The sequence below is a fragment of the Fukomys damarensis genome, unplaced genomic scaffold (genome assembly GCF_012274545.1).
Source record: "Fukomys damarensis isolate Sample0158 unplaced genomic scaffold, DMR_v1.0_HiC HiC_scaffold_2, whole genome shotgun sequence".
Taxonomy (NCBI): Eukaryota; Metazoa; Chordata; class Mammalia; order Rodentia; family Bathyergidae; genus Fukomys; species Fukomys damarensis.
In genome coordinates, this window is record NW_022900914.1 from 33049075 (window position 1) to 33070534 (window position 21460).

General features: G+C 35.3%; 1 protein-coding gene across 6 annotated transcripts in view; it reads right to left on the minus strand.

Annotated features, from left to right (window-relative positions):
• Clhc1 (clathrin heavy chain linker domain containing 1) overlaps positions 1-21460 on the minus strand; it is a 64941-nt gene that overhangs the window by 1616 nt on the left and 41865 nt on the right. For all 6 annotated transcript variants that reach the window (XM_033764019.1, XM_010615843.3, XM_033764020.1 and 3 more), the window contains 2 exons: positions 17786-17988; positions 867-1046 (listed from right to left, as the gene is read on the minus strand). In XM_033764019.1, the coding sequence (XP_033619910.1) occupies positions 867-1046; positions 17786-17988 (383 nt within the window). The remainder of the gene's footprint in view (positions 1-866; positions 1047-17785; positions 17989-21460) is intronic.

A 21460-nucleotide genomic window follows, 5' to 3' on the forward strand; every position in this document is an offset into this window, starting at 1 on the left:
TTTTTTTTTTTTTTTTTTTTTGGTACCAGGGATCAAACTCCGAACCTGTTTGTGAGGCTGGCAGAAGTACCACTGAGCTAAATCCCCACCCACCCCCACAATAATTTAAAATCAAGTTTGTCTGTTCAAGCTACAATGTTAAATAAGAGAGGAAAATGAAATTTAATTTGCTATTCTAGACTCTACTGCATTTAGGTCCAAAGGGAGTATCATATATAAAAATGCAAACGTTTGGTTTAAGAATTTAAAAATATAGGGCTGGGGATTTATCTCAGTGGTTCCAGCCCTTGCCTCACAAGCACAAGGACCTGAGTTCAATCCCTGCTACCAAAAAAAATCAAAAAAGAATTTAAAAATATAAAGCTTATATCTAAGTAACTTTTAAAACATATATAAAAGATGGCTAGGCTGGGGAAGTAGCTTAGTGGCACTGTGCCTGTCTGGCAAGCATAAGGTCCTGAGTTCAATTTGCAGTACTGGAAAAAAAATGTCTAAATATACACATGTTAATATGTATTAAGTTTTTAGGATAGAGTTAGTTATTAAAATTATTTTGACATTCCAATCAAGTTTAATAAAGATTTTTTTCCATTTTGATTCTCTCAAGAAATATATACTAATGCCAGGAGACTATTATTGATATGGTGATCTTTTTTTTTTTTGGTACCAGGGATTGAACTCTGGACCTTGCACTTGCCAGGTATGTGGTGGAACCACTGAGCTAAATCCCCAGCCCTAATTTATATATTTTTAAATTTAACTGTTGCTAAGAAGGAACTCTAAAAAAATTTTGAGTTAACTCATACATAATTATTATAAACTTTCCCCTAAATAACCCACTATTTCTTTCAGAACATTTTACTTACCTTTCCCACCTTTATTTATTTCTTTAAGTAGCTTAATACCAACTTCTTCCATATTTACAGAGAACAGATGAAGTACAATAAGCCCAAAAGATAAAAATGGTGGCTTCCCATTCCTTTCTTTAGTGAGAGATTGAATTAGTTCATCTTGGGGACATAATGTTATTAGCTGTATCAGGTCATCTGAAAATAAAAATGAAAAATTATATCACAACTTCATATGATAAATCATCTAGAAGTGAACCAGCTAAGTCTATACAGGCCAATCAACATTTCTCTTTCCAATCCTTCCAAATCCCTCAATGGCACACTCCAACTCAACTCAATAGTACTATCCCCAATTTAAATATACACATAATATACTGAGAGACTCCTCATTTAATGCCTGGATCCTATTCCCATGACTAGGTTGTTAAATGAATTGGTTGCTAAATGAAGATTTGTATATAGTATGTACATTACAATATTTAAAACAAAGAAATGGTCAAAGGAAGCTCCAACTTGATGACTTTGCTTTATTTGCATAACTCTTAAATACAGTACTATAAAGTATAATGGATCATAGAACTAAAGCAGTGTACTATACAATCAGCAAAAAATTACAGTACTGTATTAAAAAGGTGTACTGTACCCCCCAAAAAGACATTAAGGCTCTCTAAACAAGATGTACAGAACTGTACAAAGAAAAAAAGAGATGAAGCCAGGACTGGTGGCATACACCTTTAATCCCAGCACTTGGAAGGCTGAGGCAGGAGGATAACCATGAGTCCAAGACTAACCTGGACTACATAGGAGTTCAAGGCCAGTTTGCAGCCTGCACTACAAAGTGAGACTCTGTCTCAAAACACCAAAAAAAAAAATATATGGGTGGTCAAGTTTGAGTGGTGGGTCATAAGTCTGAATAGTCATTAAACAGTTGTTAAATAAGGAATATATTTAATGTTCAGCATAGCAAAACAAAACAAAAAACTACCCATAACAAAGAGTATCAGAAAATCAAATAACTGTCAGAAGTGTGATATAATAGAAGAATACAGACAGGAAATCAGGAAAGTTGAGTACTAATCATAATTCCATCAATCACTTTTTTTATGTCTGAAGAGTGCTAGAACTAGCTAAAATTTCTTAAGTTCCACTTAACACTACATTCTCTCTCTATATATATATATATATTTGTCTTATGTTTGTTCCAACTTCTAGGTGAGTATGTCTTTCTGTGAATCACACAGAAAAAACAATTCAGATTTTCCCCCCAGGAATATTAAGTATTTAGAAATTCAAAATGGGGCCAGGGATTTAGCTCAGTGGTTCCACTGCCTGCTGTGCAAGCACAAGGACCTGAGTTCAATCCCTGGTACAAAAAAAAAATTTTTTTTAATGACCAATTTAAGAAGCTATGAGAAGCCAATAGCTAGAAGCTATTAGCTAGAGATTAGCTAGCTAATGCTAGAGAATGAGTATTTGCCAATTGCTAACAATTGAGCCATATGAAGTTGCCTTCATTTTACTATTTTTAACCCAAGAATAAGTATATGTGGTTTAATATGCTAGAGATAATCTCAAGCTACAATTATGATTTGTATTTTTAAATTTATAAACTCCATGTTAACTTCTAAAATACTTCAAAGTAAAAGTATACTTTTTAGGTCACAATACAGGTACTATTTAGGATAATTTTTTGGGTGCCTTTTAAGAGCTACCATAAATATAATTTTCACTTTAAAAGGCAATACAAGGTGATGTGGTGTTTATTAAACAATATCTACCATGATAACAACAAATATATATATTAATTCACTGCATTTATTACTAAGAGTTAGTGAAATATTATTATTCTTATATTACAAGTGAGGAAATAGTCTTAGAGGAGTTAATGTTTCCTGAATTGTTCATCTAGTATAAATTAGAACAGTCTTGGTAGAGTGGTGAACAATAGAGAAATGGCCATAAGCTGAAATATAGCAACATGAGGAGGAGAAGAAGGAGGAAGTGGGTACCTGGAACCCAGCAAGAATTGAAGCCCACGGTGAGTGAAGAGAGGGACACAACACAGAAGAAGGAGGTGGCAAGTGGCACTTTCTCTACTGGCTCACTGTACAAGAGAGGCAGCTGGAAGCTGCAGATACATGATCACTAATGGCAACTCCAGAAGCCTCCCATGGAGAAACACACCAATGGAACAGAGCAGGAGACCCAGCAGACTGCAGTGTCTGGTGAGTTATTCCGGTTCAGACCCCCCCCAGGAAAGGTTATTGGCCAGTTGCCATTTTGGAAAGAGGTCAACTGAGCATGGAACTCAGAGCAACTTTGGATTAGCTCCATTTAGCAGCTCCCAGTGTGAAGGTTAGGCAGAGATGAGTTCAAGTCAGCAGGAGGTAAAGGATCCACCAAGTTCAAGCTGGCAGGAGGCACAGAGTGTTACAGGGTGAACAAGGTGGGTTCCAGCCTCACAACCAGAAACCAGCCTGAATTTCAGGAGAAAGAAGCTACCTGCCATAAGCAATTTATGAGCATAAACCCAGTAATTAAACTTTAAAAAATGGAAAATGAGGAGACATGGAAGCAAGATGCAACCCAAGACTTCCAGCTTGAAAAACACAAACCCAGGGGGCAATGAGATGGAACAAATTAAAAGCCACCCACCTGGATTCTCTGAAGAGGCAATAATGAAAGTAACAAAGTAGATGAATAAAGCTCTAGAAAAAAATAAAATTAGAAGTAATTTGGTAGATAATTACAAAAAGGGTCACCATAATGAAGGACATGATTAATGAATCTATAGCACATATAAATTTTAGAAAATAGAGTTTAGGAAAATGAAGAAAACCTAATATAGGAAAGAAATGGAATCCATGAAATAGATTCAAACAGATATCAAGGAGATTTAAAATTACAGTAAAAGTATACACAGTAGAATGAGCCAATGTGGGAACAGAATGTCAAATATAGAAGACAGGATTATGGTTAGTGATTGTGAAAAAGATTTCTTAAAAATAGTAGGGAACCATAAAAAATCAATCCAACAGCTGCTAGATGATGTAAAGAAAAATAACATGAGATCGGAATCAATGAAAAAGTAGAGATAGCACAAAGAACATAAAAAATATGTTCACAGAAGTAATGGCAGAAAACTTCCCAAGCATGGAAAAAAGAATTTGACATATAGAAAGTAAGGCATTTAGAATTCCAACAAAACAAATCTACTCCAAGGCATGTAACAGTCAAGATTCCAGAAATACAACACAAGAACAGAATATTAAAAGCTGTTAGAGAAAAGAAACAAATCACCTAAAAAGGAATGCCCATCACAATCACAGCAGACCTCTCAACACAAACCCTCAAGTCAAGGAGAGCTTAGTGACATATCTCAGCCCTTAAAGAACATAATCTCCAGCCTAGATTGATGTACCCCATAGAACTATCTTTCAAAATTGATGGAGATGGGCCAGGGATTTAGCTCAGTGGTGCCATGTCTGCCTCACAAGCACAAGGTCTTGAGTTCAATCCCCTGTACCAAAAAAAATTTTTTGATGGAGAAATAAGCTACTTCCATGATAAAAAAACGCTTGAAGAAATTCATGACCACTAAACATTCTAAAATATTCTGGAGGACATTCTAGGAAAAGATAACCAGGACTACAACTCTATAAACTCCAACAGAATGAATCCATCAGGCAAGGCAAGTAATTAAACAGAGGGCAGAAAAAAGGACACTGACAAGAGAAAAATAACATGACAAGGATAAGGCAATACATATCAGTTGTAACTATCATTGCAAATTGCAAATTGGTCTCAATTCACCAATCAAAAGAAACAAGACTGGCAGAATGGATCAAGAAGCAAGATCCAACAATGTGATGCTTAAAAGAAACACATTTAATTCAAAAATAAATTTCTAGACTGATAGTCAAAGGATGGAAAATAATACTTCATGTGACAGGAACCTGTAAAAAAGCAGAAGTAGCTATTCTATTTGCAGACAAAATACATTTCAAGCCAAGACTGATTAAGAGAGACAAAGATCACTACATCCTGTCAAGGGAACAATCCAAGAGGAAGAGATAACAATCATAAATATATATGCACCAAATACTAGTACTCTCAAATATATAAAACAAATATTAATGGACATGAAAAATCAAATAAGCACTAATACAACTGTAATGGGGGACCTCAATACCACAGTATCAAAAAAGACAGATCAACTAGACAAAAAAAATCAACAACAAAAAAATCAGAATTGAACCAAACTTTTGAACAAATAGACTTAGTAGAATATTCCATCCCACAATAACAGAATACACATTTTTCTCAGTTGCACATAGGACATTCTCCAAAACAGACCACATACTAGCTCATAAAACATGATAAGTAAATGCAAAGGAACTGAAATTACTCTATGCATATTATCACACCATAGTGAAATTAAATAAATGGCAAAAGAAGCCACAGAAGCTTCATAAAAACATGGAAATTAATTAACACCCTCCTGAACATCCAACAGGTCACAGATTAAAGAAGATTTTAGATAGTTTTTACAATTAAATACTAATGCCAACACAACATATTGGAACTTAGGGGATGCAATGAAAGCAGCACTATGAGGGAAATTTATTTCCCATATCAGAAAAACGGAGCAAGCTCAAATAAGCAACCTAATGTTGAACCTCAAGATTATAGAAAAAGAAGAGCAAGTCAAGCCCAAAGCTCATATAAGGGAGGAAATTATAAAAATAGGAGCATAAATTAGTGCAAATGAGACTAACAAAACTGTACAAAGAATCAATGAATTAAAGAGTTGGTACTTTGAACCACAACAGGAACAGAACTTTGCTGTTGTCTGGATATTATTCTTTTCTTTGTTTGTTTTTTTTTTAATGGAATGTGCTGAATGTCTATAATTTTGTTCAGATGACTGCAGAACCTGGAACAGCTGTTGCTGCTATCGATGCATAACATACTATTATTAGTCTTTATACATACACACACACACACACACACACACACACACACATATAAACTGAATTTTGGGAAACTTTAACGGTGCTGCCAACTTTGGAAAAAGTCATCCCAATTTACTGTGTTGACTTGGCATTGTACAGAAATGGACAACCATATTGGTCTAGAAATGTTAATTTATTTTTATTTTTATTTTTTTTCCATGTGTACAGGGGTAACACATCGTACTAAATATGTAAGGTCATATCTACATGGGTTTGATTACAGAAACTAATAAAGTATTCTCTAAATAATGAAAAAAAGAATAAGATAAGACTATAAGAGCGAGAAGCAATTTAAATATGTTCAGGGACCATTTTCATCTCCAGAATTAAGGATTATTTTAATGTTACATCATTGCCTTTTCTCTTTTACTTTCCTTTTTAGTTTTATTTTAGGATTCCCTATTTTTAATGTTCATACAGAGATTTCTTTAACTGAAATACCGAATAGTTTCTTTGGTGTGAAAAACTATAATAGTACACAGGATCCTAATGAGACAATTAATAATGTGAAATAGGAAGTAAAGGGCTAAAGGTGTAAGGAAAGTGGGAAGGGTGGGGGAAAGGTAATAAGGGAGAGGAAAAAAATATGAGAAACTGAAAAAATGGAAATAAAGTGTTTGTAAATGGGGAGGGGAGGAGGGGGTGAAGGGAGGGCAGGGACAAGGGGAAAAATGAGAATCAAGACCTATTATGTAAAGGTGCAGAATCCCAATGAAGAATGTAATTGTATTGTACACCTAGATTGTACCAATAACCTCAATAAAAAGGAAAAAAAAAGTCAAAAAAAAAAAAAGAGTTGGTACTTTGAAAGTTTAAATAAAATTGATAGGCCCTTAACCAACTTTCTCGAAAACGAAAGAAAAAAACTCAAATCCATGCAATTAGGAAGGAAAATGGTGAAATAACAACATATCCTACAGAAATTCATATCATCAATGTCTACTTCAAGAACCTGTATTCTAATAATATGGAAAACACAGAAGAAATGGATAGATTCCTACATACATATGAATTGCCAAAGCTGAATCAAGAAGATATAAAAATTCTATACAACTCATTATCAGTCAATGAAATTAAAGATGCAATTTAAAACACACAAAGACAAGCCCAGGTCCTGACAGATTCACTGCTAAATTCCACAAGAAATTTAGAGAAGACCTAATGCTGTTACTTATTAACCTCTTTAATAAAATTGAAAGGGAAGCAATACTCCCAAATTCATTTCTGGAGGCCAGCATTACCCTGGTACCAAAACCAGAAAAGGGTCCAACCAGAAAAGATAACTACAGGCTATCTTAGTTACTTTTCTCTTACTGCTTAGACAAAATACCCAACACCAAAGTTAGAGGGAGAAAAGTTTATTTGGCTTACAATTTGTAGAGGTTTCATTCCATAACCAGTGGGCTCCAAAGCAGGGTGACATGCCTTCCAGAGGAAAAACAGTTCAAGGCAGCCAGAAGGTAGCAAAAGCAACAAAAGATTTTAACAGTCTCTTTCTGCTCCCTTATCTTATTCAGACTGCCTGGATCAGGGCAGTGCCAAACCAATCACTCAAGTGTAGTACTTTAGTGATCACACACCCTTAATCCTAGCATAGCACACTCTAGATTCACCTACTTCAGAAAAAGCCCTATCTATAACTGCATGCAGCTTTGGGGGACATCAAGACACAAGCCATAACACAAACTGATCTTCCTAATAAACACAGATGCAAAAACCCTCAATAAGAAACTGGCAAACAGTATGCAGGAAATCATCAAGAAGAGTATACACCATGCTCAAGTAGGACTCATCAGGGATCCAGGGGCTGTTCAACATAAAAAAATCAATAAATGTAATAGAACATAATAAGAGAGCCAAGAACAAAAATCATATGTGCATCCCAATAGATGCAGAAAAAGCATTTGACAAAATCTAATACCCATTCATGATAAAACTCTCCAGAAAATTGGAATAGATGGTCTTTATCTCAATCTGATACAAGCATCTATGACAAACCAAGAGCTAATATCATACTAAATGGTCAAAAACTGAAAGCCTTCACTCCAAAATCAGCACAAGGATGCCCACTATCACCTTTCCATTCAACATAGCCCTGGAAACATTAGCCAGAGCAATTAGAGAAGAGAAAGATTAAAAAGCATAGGGTAGGAGAGGAAGATGTTAAATTATTATTTGCTGACAATATGATACTCTACATAAAAGACCCCCAAAATTTCAGAAGATTCCTAGAATTAATAACCAAATTTGGCAACATACCAGGATATAATGTGAACATTTGAAAAGCAATAGCATACCTGTACACAAATAACAAATTAACAGAGAAAATGAGGGAAACACAAGAGCATCAAGAAAAATGAAATACTTAGGAATCAATCTAGCAAAGGAAGTTACATACACAATGAATACAGTATTCTGAAAAAGGAAATCAAAGAGCATATCAGAATATGGAAAGACATCCCCTGTGCTTAGATAGGCAGAACAAATATAGTGAAAATAGCTATGCTTTCAAAACTGTTGTAAATATTTAATGCAATCCTAACCAAAATACCAACAGCATACCACAGAGAACTAGAGAAAACAATCCTAAAGTTCATATGGAGCCAGAAGGGACCTAGAATAGCAAAAGCAATTCTGGGCAACAAGGGCAATGCAGGGGCATTATAATCCAGAATTTGAAGATATACTACAAAGCTGTTGTAATAAAAACAGAATAGCACTGGCAAAAACAAACAAGAAAACCAAACTTCAAGTATCAAATGAACAGAAAAGAAGATGCAGAAATAACTGCAAACACATTCAGCTACTTTATTTTTGACAAAGAGGCCAAACACCTTCACTGGAAGAAAGATAGCTTCTTCAATAAATGGTGCTGGGAAAACTGGCGTCCACATGCTTGAAATTAGACCTATCTCTCTATTATATATCTCTCACTAGTACTAAACTAAAATAGAAATGGATAAGGGGCCAGGGATTTAGCACAGTGGTGCTGCCACCTGCCTCACAAATGCAAGGTCTTGAGTTCAATCCCCTGTACTCCCCTCAAAAAAGAAAAGAAATGGATCAAAGATGTAAGTATAAAAATAGAAACACTTAATCTGCTAGAACATAGAATAAGTAAAACTCTAGAATACATCGGTGTAGGCAAAAACTTTATGAACAAAACTCTGAATGAAATATTATAAAGAATCAACAACTGGAATCTCATCTTACTAAAAAGCTTTTTGTACAGCAAAAGAAGCCATCAACAGAATGAAGAGACAACCCACAGAATGAAAAATTTTTACCAGTTACTCCTCAGACAAAAGACTAATATCTAGAATACATAAAGAACTAAAAAAAAAAATCAGATCCTCCAAATTTAAAGACACAGTCCAGCTGAGCATGGTGGTACATGCCCATTATTCCAGCACTTACAAGGCTGAGGCAGGAGGATCACCAGGAGTTCAAGGGCAATCTGGGCTACATAGTGATTTCAAGGCTAGCCTGAACCAGAAAGCAAAATCCTGTATATTTAAAAAAAAAAAAGTCCAATAATGGGCATCTAAAATGAACAGACACTCCTCAGATGAAGAAGTACAAACAGCAAATATATGTATGGAAAATGCTTAACATCATTGGTCATTGGAGAAATGCACATTAAGACAATACTGAAAAGGAAAAAAAGACAACAAAGATTCCAGCTCACTCCAGAAAGAATGGCTACCATCAAGAAATCAACCAATAACAAAAGCTGGAGAGGCTTTGAGGAAAAAGGAACCCTTCTACATTGCTGGTGAGATTGTAAATTGGTACAATCACTGTGGAGATTAGTACGGAGATTCCTCAAAAAAATAAAACTAGAGGTTTCATTTGACTCAGTTGTTCCCCTTCTAAGTTTTTTCCCCAAAAGAGTTAAAAGTATCATACCACAGTGATATATGCATACCCATGTATATAGTAGCATAATTTATAAAAGCTAAATCTTGGAAACAGCTCAAATGCCTATCAACTGATGAACAGATAAAGAGGATAGCTTTTTTCATACATGGAATATGACTCTGCCATAAAGAAGGATAAGCCTGAGACATTTCTAGCTAAATGAACCTTGAGACCATACTCTTAAGTGAAATAAATTGGACACACATGTTTAAATACCACATTGGCTCTCCACTGTGAGAAACCCAAAGTGGAAATAAGGACCAAAATATATAATAACCACATTGGGAAATGGAAAGAAAATGTTCATATGGGAAGGAGTACATGGGAGGGGACGGGGAAAGGAAGGAAGGGACAAGCAAAAAAAAGAATAGAAGGAAAAATGGAAATAAAGCTTTTGTAAATAAGGAGGGGAAGAAGGGTTAAAGGGAGGGAGTGGGAAAAAAAGAAGTAAGAAATAGCATGCACAGGTACAAATGCCCCATAATGAATGTTATAGATCTAAAAGGTAGCAATAAAATTGTTTTGAAACAAACTGTTTTAAAATAAATTAGAACACTCTGACTCTCAAAGTCCATTCCCTTCCCAATCTACAGTGCTCCAAAATTATTTAATTTCTTATTTTTTATTGTGTATATGTTTGTGTACATACACATAGAGAGAGATAAAAGATAGGAGGATATAGCAGAGAAGGAAGAGCACATAATTCTATACCAACAAGTTTAAACAATTAAAAATAAATGAGAAAATACTTTCCTAGGAAGGAAACAGAAGTTATGATTTGAATCACTCAAACTGGCCTCCACAATGGCCAGGGATTTAGCTTAGTGGCACTGCACCTGCCTCACAAGCACAAGGTCCTGAGTTCAATCCCCGGTACTGCAAAAAAAAAAAAAAAAAAAAGAACTCAAATTGGCCCTCACTGGCCAAAAAAGGTGAGGCTTTTTTATATAATACCTTCTTAGCCTCTAACACTTTGTAATTAATCCATCTCTATTTCATTCAGTGAGGTTTTCAAACCCCCTTTCCAAAAATTAATTATCTAATATTTGCTCATTATGCACAAGACATGGTCTTGGACTAATTAGAAAGGACACAATTTCTAATTCTATGACCCATTTTCTTTGCTTACTACACTTCAAAATAGATTTCCTTATTCCTTGTCTTGACATGTCATTATTATTTTATCTCATGTATATTCACTTTTAATAAGCCTGTAAGAGCTTACATACTGTCATATCTGTTCTCAAAATATGGTCCATTATCTATAAAGTTAAAGACTATTTTCATAAATATACTAAGTTGTTATTTACCATTTTCACTCTTATTCTCTCACATGAATATAGTGGCATTTTACAGAGGCTACAGGATGTATTACAGCAGATTGAATACAAAAGCACAGTATGCCATCCCATCAATTTTATTAAGCAAGACACTACAGAGATTTGTAAGAATGTAAAACAATGCCACTTTTTTTTTTTACTAAATTGTTCAATTTTGGAAAACAGTTATTTTGTCATAAAATATCTTATTCATGATAATATTTCATCAGTTTATTATTATTAATGTAAATGGGTTAGTCAATATCTTTAAATTTTCTGTTTTAATTTATTTTGTATATTTTATTTATTTTGTTTTATTGAGACAGGATCTTGCTATAGCTATGTAGCCAGGCTGAACTTTAACGCACCATCCTTCTGCCTTAGGCTCCCAAGAACTGAGATGACAGACACATACCACACCCAGCCATGTTTTAATTTCTTGGGTTTGTTGTTGTTGTTGCTGTTTGTTTGTTTTTGGTACCAGGGATTGAACTCTGGACCTTGCACTTGCAAGGCAGGCAGCAGAACCACTGAGCTAAATCCCCAGCCCCATGTTTTAATTTCTAACGAGATAAACATAACAGATATATCCCACATAAAGGAATGCTTTTTAAGATCTGATCCATGATGTTTTTAATAGTTCAAGGGAAAGGGTAGACCAGAACACCTGAGAGACTTTGATCTCGACCAGTTTCCACAAAGAGTCTTAGTCTACTCTCGGTTAATGATAACAAGGAAGGTGACCAAGCAAATCATTTCAGACTTTCTTCCAGAAATTACTAAGGAGGAAAACTAAAAATCTTTACCTCTAAAAGAGATTAATGATACTCTGGTTTCTCTTCAGATCGTATAAAACTTTCACCTTTTTAAAAGAGATTAGTGCTTTTTTTTTTCATACCCCGGAATGAACTTTGGTCCTTGAGCTTGCAAGGCAGGCAGCGGCACCACTAATCCCTGGCCTGAGATTAATGCCTTTAAAACAAATATTTTAAGGAGTTTTGTTTTTGTTTTTGGTGGCTTGAAAAATTTTTGTAGGCAGTGTGGTCCAGACCACTGAGGCTGCAGGCAGATCCCAGCCAGGGATCCACCCCAACCCTAGAGGCTGGAGCAAACCCGGCCAGACAAGGCCTTCACAGGGAAGAACTGCAGAGGCACAAAAGCTTCAGTCAGAGGCCCACCCCATAGCATCAACGGTTTGAAGCCAGGAATTGGTGTACTGGTGAGCAGCAGAGAAAAGGCCTCTTGGTAGCTTAATGAGAATTGAAGACCACTGGGTGAGCAAAAAGTTGTCTCAAGAGAGGCACAGCAGGCTGCATCTGTTGAAGTGAGAAGTCATGGAAACAAGTCCCAAAACCAGACCTCCAGATCACCTAAGGCAACCCAAAGGGAAACGAGACAGAACAATCTGACACTCAACCACGGGAATCTGAAATGGCAACAAGAGCGGATCTGGAAAATATGAAGTCAGAAATAATTTCTCAGAAAACAGCAGAGATTATGCCCATAGTGCAAGATATGATTAACAAATCTAGAGTGGACACAGATTTTTTTAAAAAACAGAGGAGCTGAGGAACATGATGTAATCCCAACATAGGAAACAAATGGAATCCATAAAACAGATGCAAACAGACTTCCAGGAAATTTAAAACTCCACTGAAAGTCTACATAGCAGAATGAGCCAATGCAAAGATGGAATTTCAGATATAGAAGATAGGATATCAATTAGTGAGCAGGAAAAGAAAAATTTCCTAAAAATATTAAGGGATCATGAGAAATCAATCCAACAGCTGCTAGATGATGCAAAGAAGAATAATTTAAGACTAATCAGAGTCAATAAAGAAACAGCAGAGTGCAGACAATATAAAAACAACTGTTCGCAGCTGGGGATTTAGCTCAGTTGTTCTGCCGCCTGCCTTGCGCTAAGCACAAAGTCCCAAGTTCGATCCCTGGTACCAAAACAAACAAACAAACAACAAAACAACAACAACAACAACAACAAACTTCACAGAAGTAATGGCAGAAAACTTCCCAAGTAGCGGAAAACAATTTGACATATAGATAAGCGAGTCATATAGGACTCCAACTAGCCCTGATAAAAAAAAAATCTACACACAGGCATATACAATAGTTAAGATTCTAGACAGCCAATAGAAAAATAAATTCTACAAGCAGTCAGAGAAAGAAACAAATCACATACAAAGGAAAGCCTATCAGAATCACAGCAGAATCTCAACACAAACCCTCAAGGCAAGAAGAGCTTGGAGTGATGTATTTTAAGCCCTCAAGGAAAACAGCCTCCAACCCAGACTGATGTACCCTGCAAAACTATTTTTCAAAATTGATGGAGAAATAAGATACTTTCATGACAAAGAACACCTTAGAAACTTCATGAATACCAAACAAGCACTCCAAAAAAGTTTAAACAATATCCTGGGAAATAAAAAGGAGGATAACAACCCCAGGAAGCCCAGCACAATGAATCCATCTGGCATGATAAGAAATTAAATGAAAAAGGGAGAATCCAACAATAAGAAAAAGTCATGACAAGGATAAGCCAATACATATCAGTTATAAGCAAGTGTGTTAATGGCCTCAATTCACCAATCAAAAGAAATTAATTGGCAGAATGGGTCAAGAATCAAGAGCCAACAATATGCTGAATACAAGAAACACACTTAATTAAAAAAGAAACTCAGACTGAAAAGTTGAAGGGTAGAAAACAATACTCCATGTGACAGAAACCTGAAAAAAAGTTGGAATAGCTATCATCTTTGCAGATCATGTGGATTTCAAACCAACACTGATTAAGGGAGACAAAGAAGGACACTACATCCCTCTAAAGGTAACAATCCAAGTGGACGAGATGACAATCATAAATATATATGTATCAAACAGTGTGCCCAACTATCTAAAGCAAATACTAAAGGACATGAAAAATCAAATAAGCACTAACACAATAGTAATGGGGGAATCTCAATACCCCACTGTCACAAATAGATAGATCAACTAGACAGAAAATATATAACAAAATACTAGAACTCAACCAAACTCTTGAACAAATGAACTTAACGGATGTTTATAGTGTTCTACCCCACAAAATCAGAATGCACATTGTTTTCAGCTGCACATGGGTCATTTTCCAAAACAGACCACATACTCATTCACAGAACATGTCTAAAAAGTGCAAAGGAATGGAAGTGATCCTCTGTATATTATCAGACCATAATGCAATTAAACTGGAGATCAGTAGCAAGATCTTCACAGTAGCAAGATTGTAAGAACTTCACAAACACATGGAAAATGAACAACACACTCCTGAATAACCAATGGGTCACAGAGGATATTAAAGAAGAAATCAGACAGTTCCTACAATTAAATGATGATTACAACACAACTTATTGGAATCTATGGGACACAATGAAAGCAGTCTTACAGGGGAAACTCTTAACACTGAATATGCATATTAGGAAAATAAAGCAACCTCAAATAAACAACCTGATGCTGAACCTCAAGCTTCTAGAAAAAGAATAGCAGGACAAACCCAAAACTGATACAAAAGAGGAAATTATAAAGATCAGAGCAGAAATCAATGCAATGGAGACTAAAAGAACAATACAAAAAAAATCAATGAAGCCCATAAAGTTTCAGAAGTTAAAAAAAAAAAAAATCAGAGACCTCTACCTGAAAACTATAGCACTGTGAAAAAAGAGACTGATGAGGATATCAGAAAATGGAAAGACATCCCTTGCTCCTGAGTAGGAAGAAACAACATAGTGAAAATGGCCATACTTCCAAAACTGCTATACAGATTCAATGCAATCCCAATTGAAATCCCAGCAGCACACTTCACAGAGCTTGAGAAAACAATCCAAAGATTCATTTGGAACAAGAAGAGACCTAGACCACCAAAGGCAATTTCAGGCAATAAAGAGAAGTTAGGGGATATCACAATCCCCAACTTAAAACTATACTACAAAGCTACTGTGATAAAAACAGCATGGTACCAGCAAAGAAACAGACCTGAGGACTAATGGAACACATTAGAAGATGCAGAGGGGAGGGGAGGAGGGGGTGAAGGGAGGGCAGAGGTAAGGGGAAAAAATGAGAATCAAGACTTGTCATGTAGAGGTACAAGATCCCAACAATGAATGTAACTGTACTGTATCCCTAAAATGTACCAATAAACTCAATTAAAGCTGAAAAAAAATGCAGAAACAACTCCAGACACACTCAGCCACCTCATCTTCAAAAAAGGAGCCAAACACCCTCACTGGAGAAAAGATAGCCTAGTTTCAATTTGCCAAAGATTAAAATTAGACCTATGTCTCTCACCATGCACTAAACTAAAATCAAAATGGATTAAAGATCTAAATATGAAAACAGAAACACTAAACCGGCTGGAAGAGAGGTTAGGTAGAACTCTTGAAGACACTGGTGTAGGAAAAGATTTTATGAACAAAATCTCAATTGCCTGTGAGCTAACACAAACAATCAACAAGTGGGATGTCTTCTTATTAAAAAGTTTCTGCCCAGCAAGAGAAATAATCAACAGTGTGAAGAGATAACCCATAATCTGGGAAAAATTTTTCACCATCTGTTCCTCAGACAAAGGTCTACTATTAAGAATATACAAAGAACTTTAAAAAATCAGACCTCCCAAATTTAAAGACCCAATCCAAAAATGGGCATCTGAAATGAACAGGCATTTCTCAGACAAAGAAGTAGTAATAGCAAATAAACATATGAAAAAATGTTCAACATCACTGATCATTCAAGAAACACAAATGAAAACAATGCTGAGATTCCATCTCACCCCAGAAAGAATGGCTGCTATCATGAAATCAAACAATAACAAATGCTGATGGGGCTGTGGGGAAAGAGGAACACAGCTCCACTGCTGGTGGGAGTGCAACCACTGTGGAAAACAGTACAGAGATACCTCAAAGAACTAGGATTGCAAGTCCCATTTGACCCAGCTATTTCATTGCTGGGTATCTTCCCTAATGAATTAAAAAAATCATACCATACCAATATATGTGCACCCATGTTCATAGCACAATTTGTAATAGCTAAAACTTGGAAGCAGCCCACTGCCCATCAATGGGAGACTAATAAAAAAAATGTGTTTTTTAAAAAAATACTACTCAGCCATAAAAAATGAGAAATTAGCAACATTTATAGCTAAATGGATGCACACTGAGGTGATACTCTTAAGTGATATTAATAAGACACACACATGCAAATACCAAATAGTTTCTGTGTGAGAAACTGAAAGTGCAAATAAGGACTAAAAGGTATAATAGGTAATGTGAAATAGGAAGAAAAGGGACAAAGAGGAAGGGGAAACAGGAGGGGTAGGGAAAAGGAAAGAAGGGAATAGAATTTATACGAGAAAATGAAAAAAAATGGAAATAAGGTCTTTGTAGTTAGGGAGAGAGGGAGTAGTTAAAGGGAGGGCAGGGGAATGAGGGAAAAAATAAGAACCAAGGTTGATTATGTAAAGGTACAAATTTCAAACAAAAAAATGACATTATATTGTATACATTAAATGTACCAATAAAAATTTTTAAAAAATTTTTGTAAATGTAAAACTGATGGTTTAAATCTGAGAGAAAGTATTTCTAGTATTACCAAACTGAATCTGTACCCCAAGGTCAAAAACGATACCCTAAGAATCTGTGGTTGTTTCTCATTAAAAATTAAAAAGAGCAAAATGCTTTTTTAAAGCATTGTTTCTACCTTCTAATTTTTGTTCAAGTTATTATCATCTTATAATAAATTCTGAGAATAATTATCAAGGCTTAAAAGATAGGAAAATTACATCTCATGTTACTAAAATATATATGTATTTAAGAGTATAACATAGAATAACATAAGATCAAGATTGGCAAAGCATGAGAAACGGGGAGGTTTCAGGACTCCCTGTACAGTATGGTTACTTCTGCACTAATTCACAGTAAGAGATCTACTCATCCAATCAGCATCATCCTACTGTCTATAATTCATTCAATCACCCAATTACAACGTAGGTGTTTAAAAATTCCGAAATCAAGGCCGGGGACTTAGCTCAGTGACACCACGCCTGCCTCACAAGTGTAAGGTACTAAATTCAATCTCTGGTACTAAAAAAATTAAATTAAATTTAAAAATTAAAAATAAAAATTTCAAAATGAACATTATTTCACTAATTTGTCATTTCTAATGTTTACAACATATTAATTAGTGTGTCCCACTTGTATTCTTACGCCCTCCTTTGAAGTAGACTTTTTTTGAGCTTCAAATGAAATTTATAATATAAAGTATATAAATGAAATCTTTATTTTAAAATATTTTTATAACTTTTTTTTTAAGTAGGAAAAAGGAAAGCTGCAGGTTGGACATTCCCAAAGCATAGACAAGAATATCCACTAAATTTATCTTTAATTTGTCTTTTATATATTCCTATTATTGTCCAGTTACTAAATGTTTCTTTTGAAAAAATGCATAAGGAAGCTGAATATTTGCCATTGAAAGCCAACTACCAGCATCTTATTTTCATAAAAAAAATACAGAGGAAATCTACTTACCAGTATGTATAAAATAGATGTTATGATGTAAAGTTATATCTGCTATTATGAGTAATCTTATAATTAAAGTCCAGAATTTGACCGTATAAAAATAAGTAGGCTTTTTTACTTACCTGAAGTAAAGTCCTTACAGTGTTGTAAGTATTCCATGGCCCCATGAATCTGACCCTGTTTACACAGGCATAGAAGAGCTTTCTTATGCAGGCCACATTTGCTGTAGATAATTTGAGCTAAAGCTAAACACTTGTCCTTGTTAAAAGTGTCCTTCTCCCCATAATCACTAATCACATCACCAGCCTCCTCAGAAAATGTTAGCCTAGAGCAAGAGGATCGATAAGGCACACATTAGAGAACTTTTGATGACTGGCTAATGCTGAAATATTTGAAAATCCAATACAGTGGAACTGGATTTTCTATAGCCTATAAGAATTCCAGATCAATAGGCAATAGATGATGTAGTAGAAATTAAATATATCTGAGACTTAACAACAAAAATAATCAGCATATATTCCTTTGGGGGAAGACATTTTGGTGAAACTAAGACCAAGTTTTTTTTAAAAAAACCTATAAATAAGGTTAAAAATTCCCTGAAAGGACTAGTGAGATTTAAAATTGCAAGGTAAACAAAAATTATGTTATAATTGGAGGTCTCAATATTCTCAGAAATTATCTGGAGTATACCTAGGTTCTAAACCCTATAGAATGTAAGAAACTATTAAATGTTTTTAAAGATAGTGAGAACCATTTCACCCCATAATTAGTGAGAGATTTTATAGAGATTTTAATTTGTATTAAAAGGAAGATAAAGTGTGACAGCACTGTTTTTAAAAATTTTTAAATAGATTTATAAAAAGCAACAGGAGAAAAGGATGTAACTGTGCTTACTAAGGGAGACTAAAAGAAGCAGTTATTTTAAGATAACTCGGCCGAAAAAAGCTGGTGTGGTGGTGCACACATGTCATCCCAGCACTCAGGAGGCTGAAGCAGGAGGACTGCCATGAGTTTGAGGCCAGCATGGGCTACAAAATGAGTTCAAGGCCTCCTGAACTACACAGCGAGACCCTGTCTCAGTGCAAACAATAAACAAAAACAAACAAACAAGACAGTTCGGTTGAATAGATTTCATTTGTCATAAGTTTTTTCCCCCAGTGCTAGGAGTGGAACCAAGGGGCTCATGTATGCTAGGCAAGAGCTTTACAACTGAGCTACATCAGCCTCATTTGTGATGGTATTTTAATATTCCATCTTCATACACAATTGAAGTGAACCATCTGTGCCATCACAGTAACTCCACCTAGAAACTACCAGCATGCGCCAAAAGAACAGCTGGGTATGATTAAAAATTTCACTCCTAATTATTGGTTATATGGAAATTGAGCTTTAGTTGTATTTTTAATTAATGGCTACAAAAATAACTTTGAAGTCTGTATACACTGAACTAACTGCTGATAACACTAAAATGAAATCCTGAAACCTCTACAAAATATCCCTATTCAAAATTCAGAAAATAAAGCACTCTGTGTTTATCAGGGTGGGAAGCAGAACAGTGGGTCTAAAATCAGAAGGCAGTTTGAGTAAAAATCAATGATCTGTTAAGCAATTCCTTGATTTCCACACTTACATACCAAAATACATGTTTTAATAAATATAATCATATTATTTCCTAAAGAAGGACAAGTAAATTAGAGTCAATATTGTGGCTGGAATACCAGGAAAAATGAATAATTTCAGCATTTTTTTAAAATTTCAGTATTCTATATTAATACCACTGTATTTTAGTACATTGCGTGCATTTAGTACATAGTGACTGGTGTAGTTTAGTATTAATACCATTATTAATATCTCTTCTTAATACTATTACTAATTAACCTCTTTTTAATACCATTATTTTATTTTTCAAATGGTCACCACTATGATGTTGCTACCTCTGTAACAATGCAGGGCTGGAAAATGGACCTAGGGACTTCCCTCTCCTTCTCCACTCCCAAACACCTCATCATATTCTGTTTGCCTAAAGTTCTCTTGTGTTCACTGCTCACAGTCCAACTAACAACTCTAAGAGGGGTCTTTCAGGAACTTCTAAAAGTAGATCTATGAGCAAGTCCTCTCAGAGAGAGGACTAGTGTCTAGACTATACAGAGACCTTATACAGATAAAAACTCCCCAAAATAAAAGATGCCATCAAAAGATGGGCAACTGAAATGAATAAACATTTCTCAGAAGTACAAATGACCAAGGAAAAAAAATGGACAATGACATGAGAAAATGTTCAACATGGTTGGCTATCAGAGAGGTGAAAATTAAAACAACACTGAGAAGGGCTGGGGATTTAGCTCAGTGGTTCGGTGGCCTGCCTTGCAAGCACAAGGACTTGAGTTCAATCCCCGGCACCCCCCCAAAAAAAAACAACACTGAGATACCACCTTACTCCAGAAAGAATAGCTATTATCAAGAAATCAAATAACAAATGCTGGTGAGGCTAAAGGGAAAGAAACCTTTCTACGTTGTTGGTGGGAATGTAAACTGTTGCAACCACTACGGAAATCAATGTGGACATTCCTCAAAAAACTAAAACTAGGAATACCATTTGACCCAGCTATTCCCCATGTAGGTATCTTCCTTAAAGAGTTAAAGACATCATATTACAATGATACAACATACCCATGTTAATTGCAGCACAATTCATATAGCTAAATCTTGGAAGTGGCCTGTACATCCATCAAAAGATAACAGACGAAAATATGATTTTTATATACAATGCAATACTATAAAGAAAGATAGACTTGAGTCATTTGCAGGAAAATGGATACACCTTAAGACTATAATATTAAGTGAAACAGGGCTGGGGATTTAGCTCAGTGGTTCGGTGGCCTGCCTTGCAAGAGCAAGGACCCGAGTTCAAAGTGGCCTGTACATCCATCAAAAGATAACAGACGAAAATATGATTTTTATATACAATGCAATACTATAAAGAAAGATAGACTTGAGTCATTTGCAGGAAAATGGATACACCTTAAGACTATAATATTAAGTGAAACAGGGCTGGGGATTTAGCTCAGTGGTTCGGTGGCCTGCCTTGCAAGAGCAAGGACCCGAGTTCAATCCCCGGTGTCCCAATTAAGTGAAACTAATCAGACACAGAAACTTAAATACCACATGATTTCTCTTATATGAGAAACTCAAAATATAAATAAAGAGCAAAATAAAAGACAGATAAAAGGAAGTAGGGAGATATTTTATTCAAATGCAAAAGGGATTAAGTGATAGAGGGAAGGGAACAAGAGGAGGGAAAGGAAATTAAAAAGAATTAAGATATATTATGTGAATGTACCAATTCCTCAAAAGTAATGTAATTATTATGTGATGCAAACATGTACTAATAAAAATAAAAATGAAAAAATAAAGTTTTTTATAAGCTCATCAAATGGTATACCTTACTTATGCTTATTGTATAAATTATACCTCAATAAAATTGTAAAAACCAAATTACAGACCTAAGACCAACTGTAGTAGCAGAAGCTCTGATTTTTTCCTCTGACCCTCTTATAAGTCTTCCAAGAATTACAATTACACAACCCAGAAAAGTTGCACCTAGATGGAGCAAACTTAATATGAAAAACAAACAGAACTATGTTGTGCACATGGATTGACTGGGATAGATACCCCATCTAAACCCTCCATACTGGGCCAGGGTACCCTTTTCAGCTGCTCTGGGTGTTGGCTGCCAGTGACTCATAGGTACCTCCTGCGAGAGCATACTGTTGTTGTCCCTGGGAATCTATGTGCTC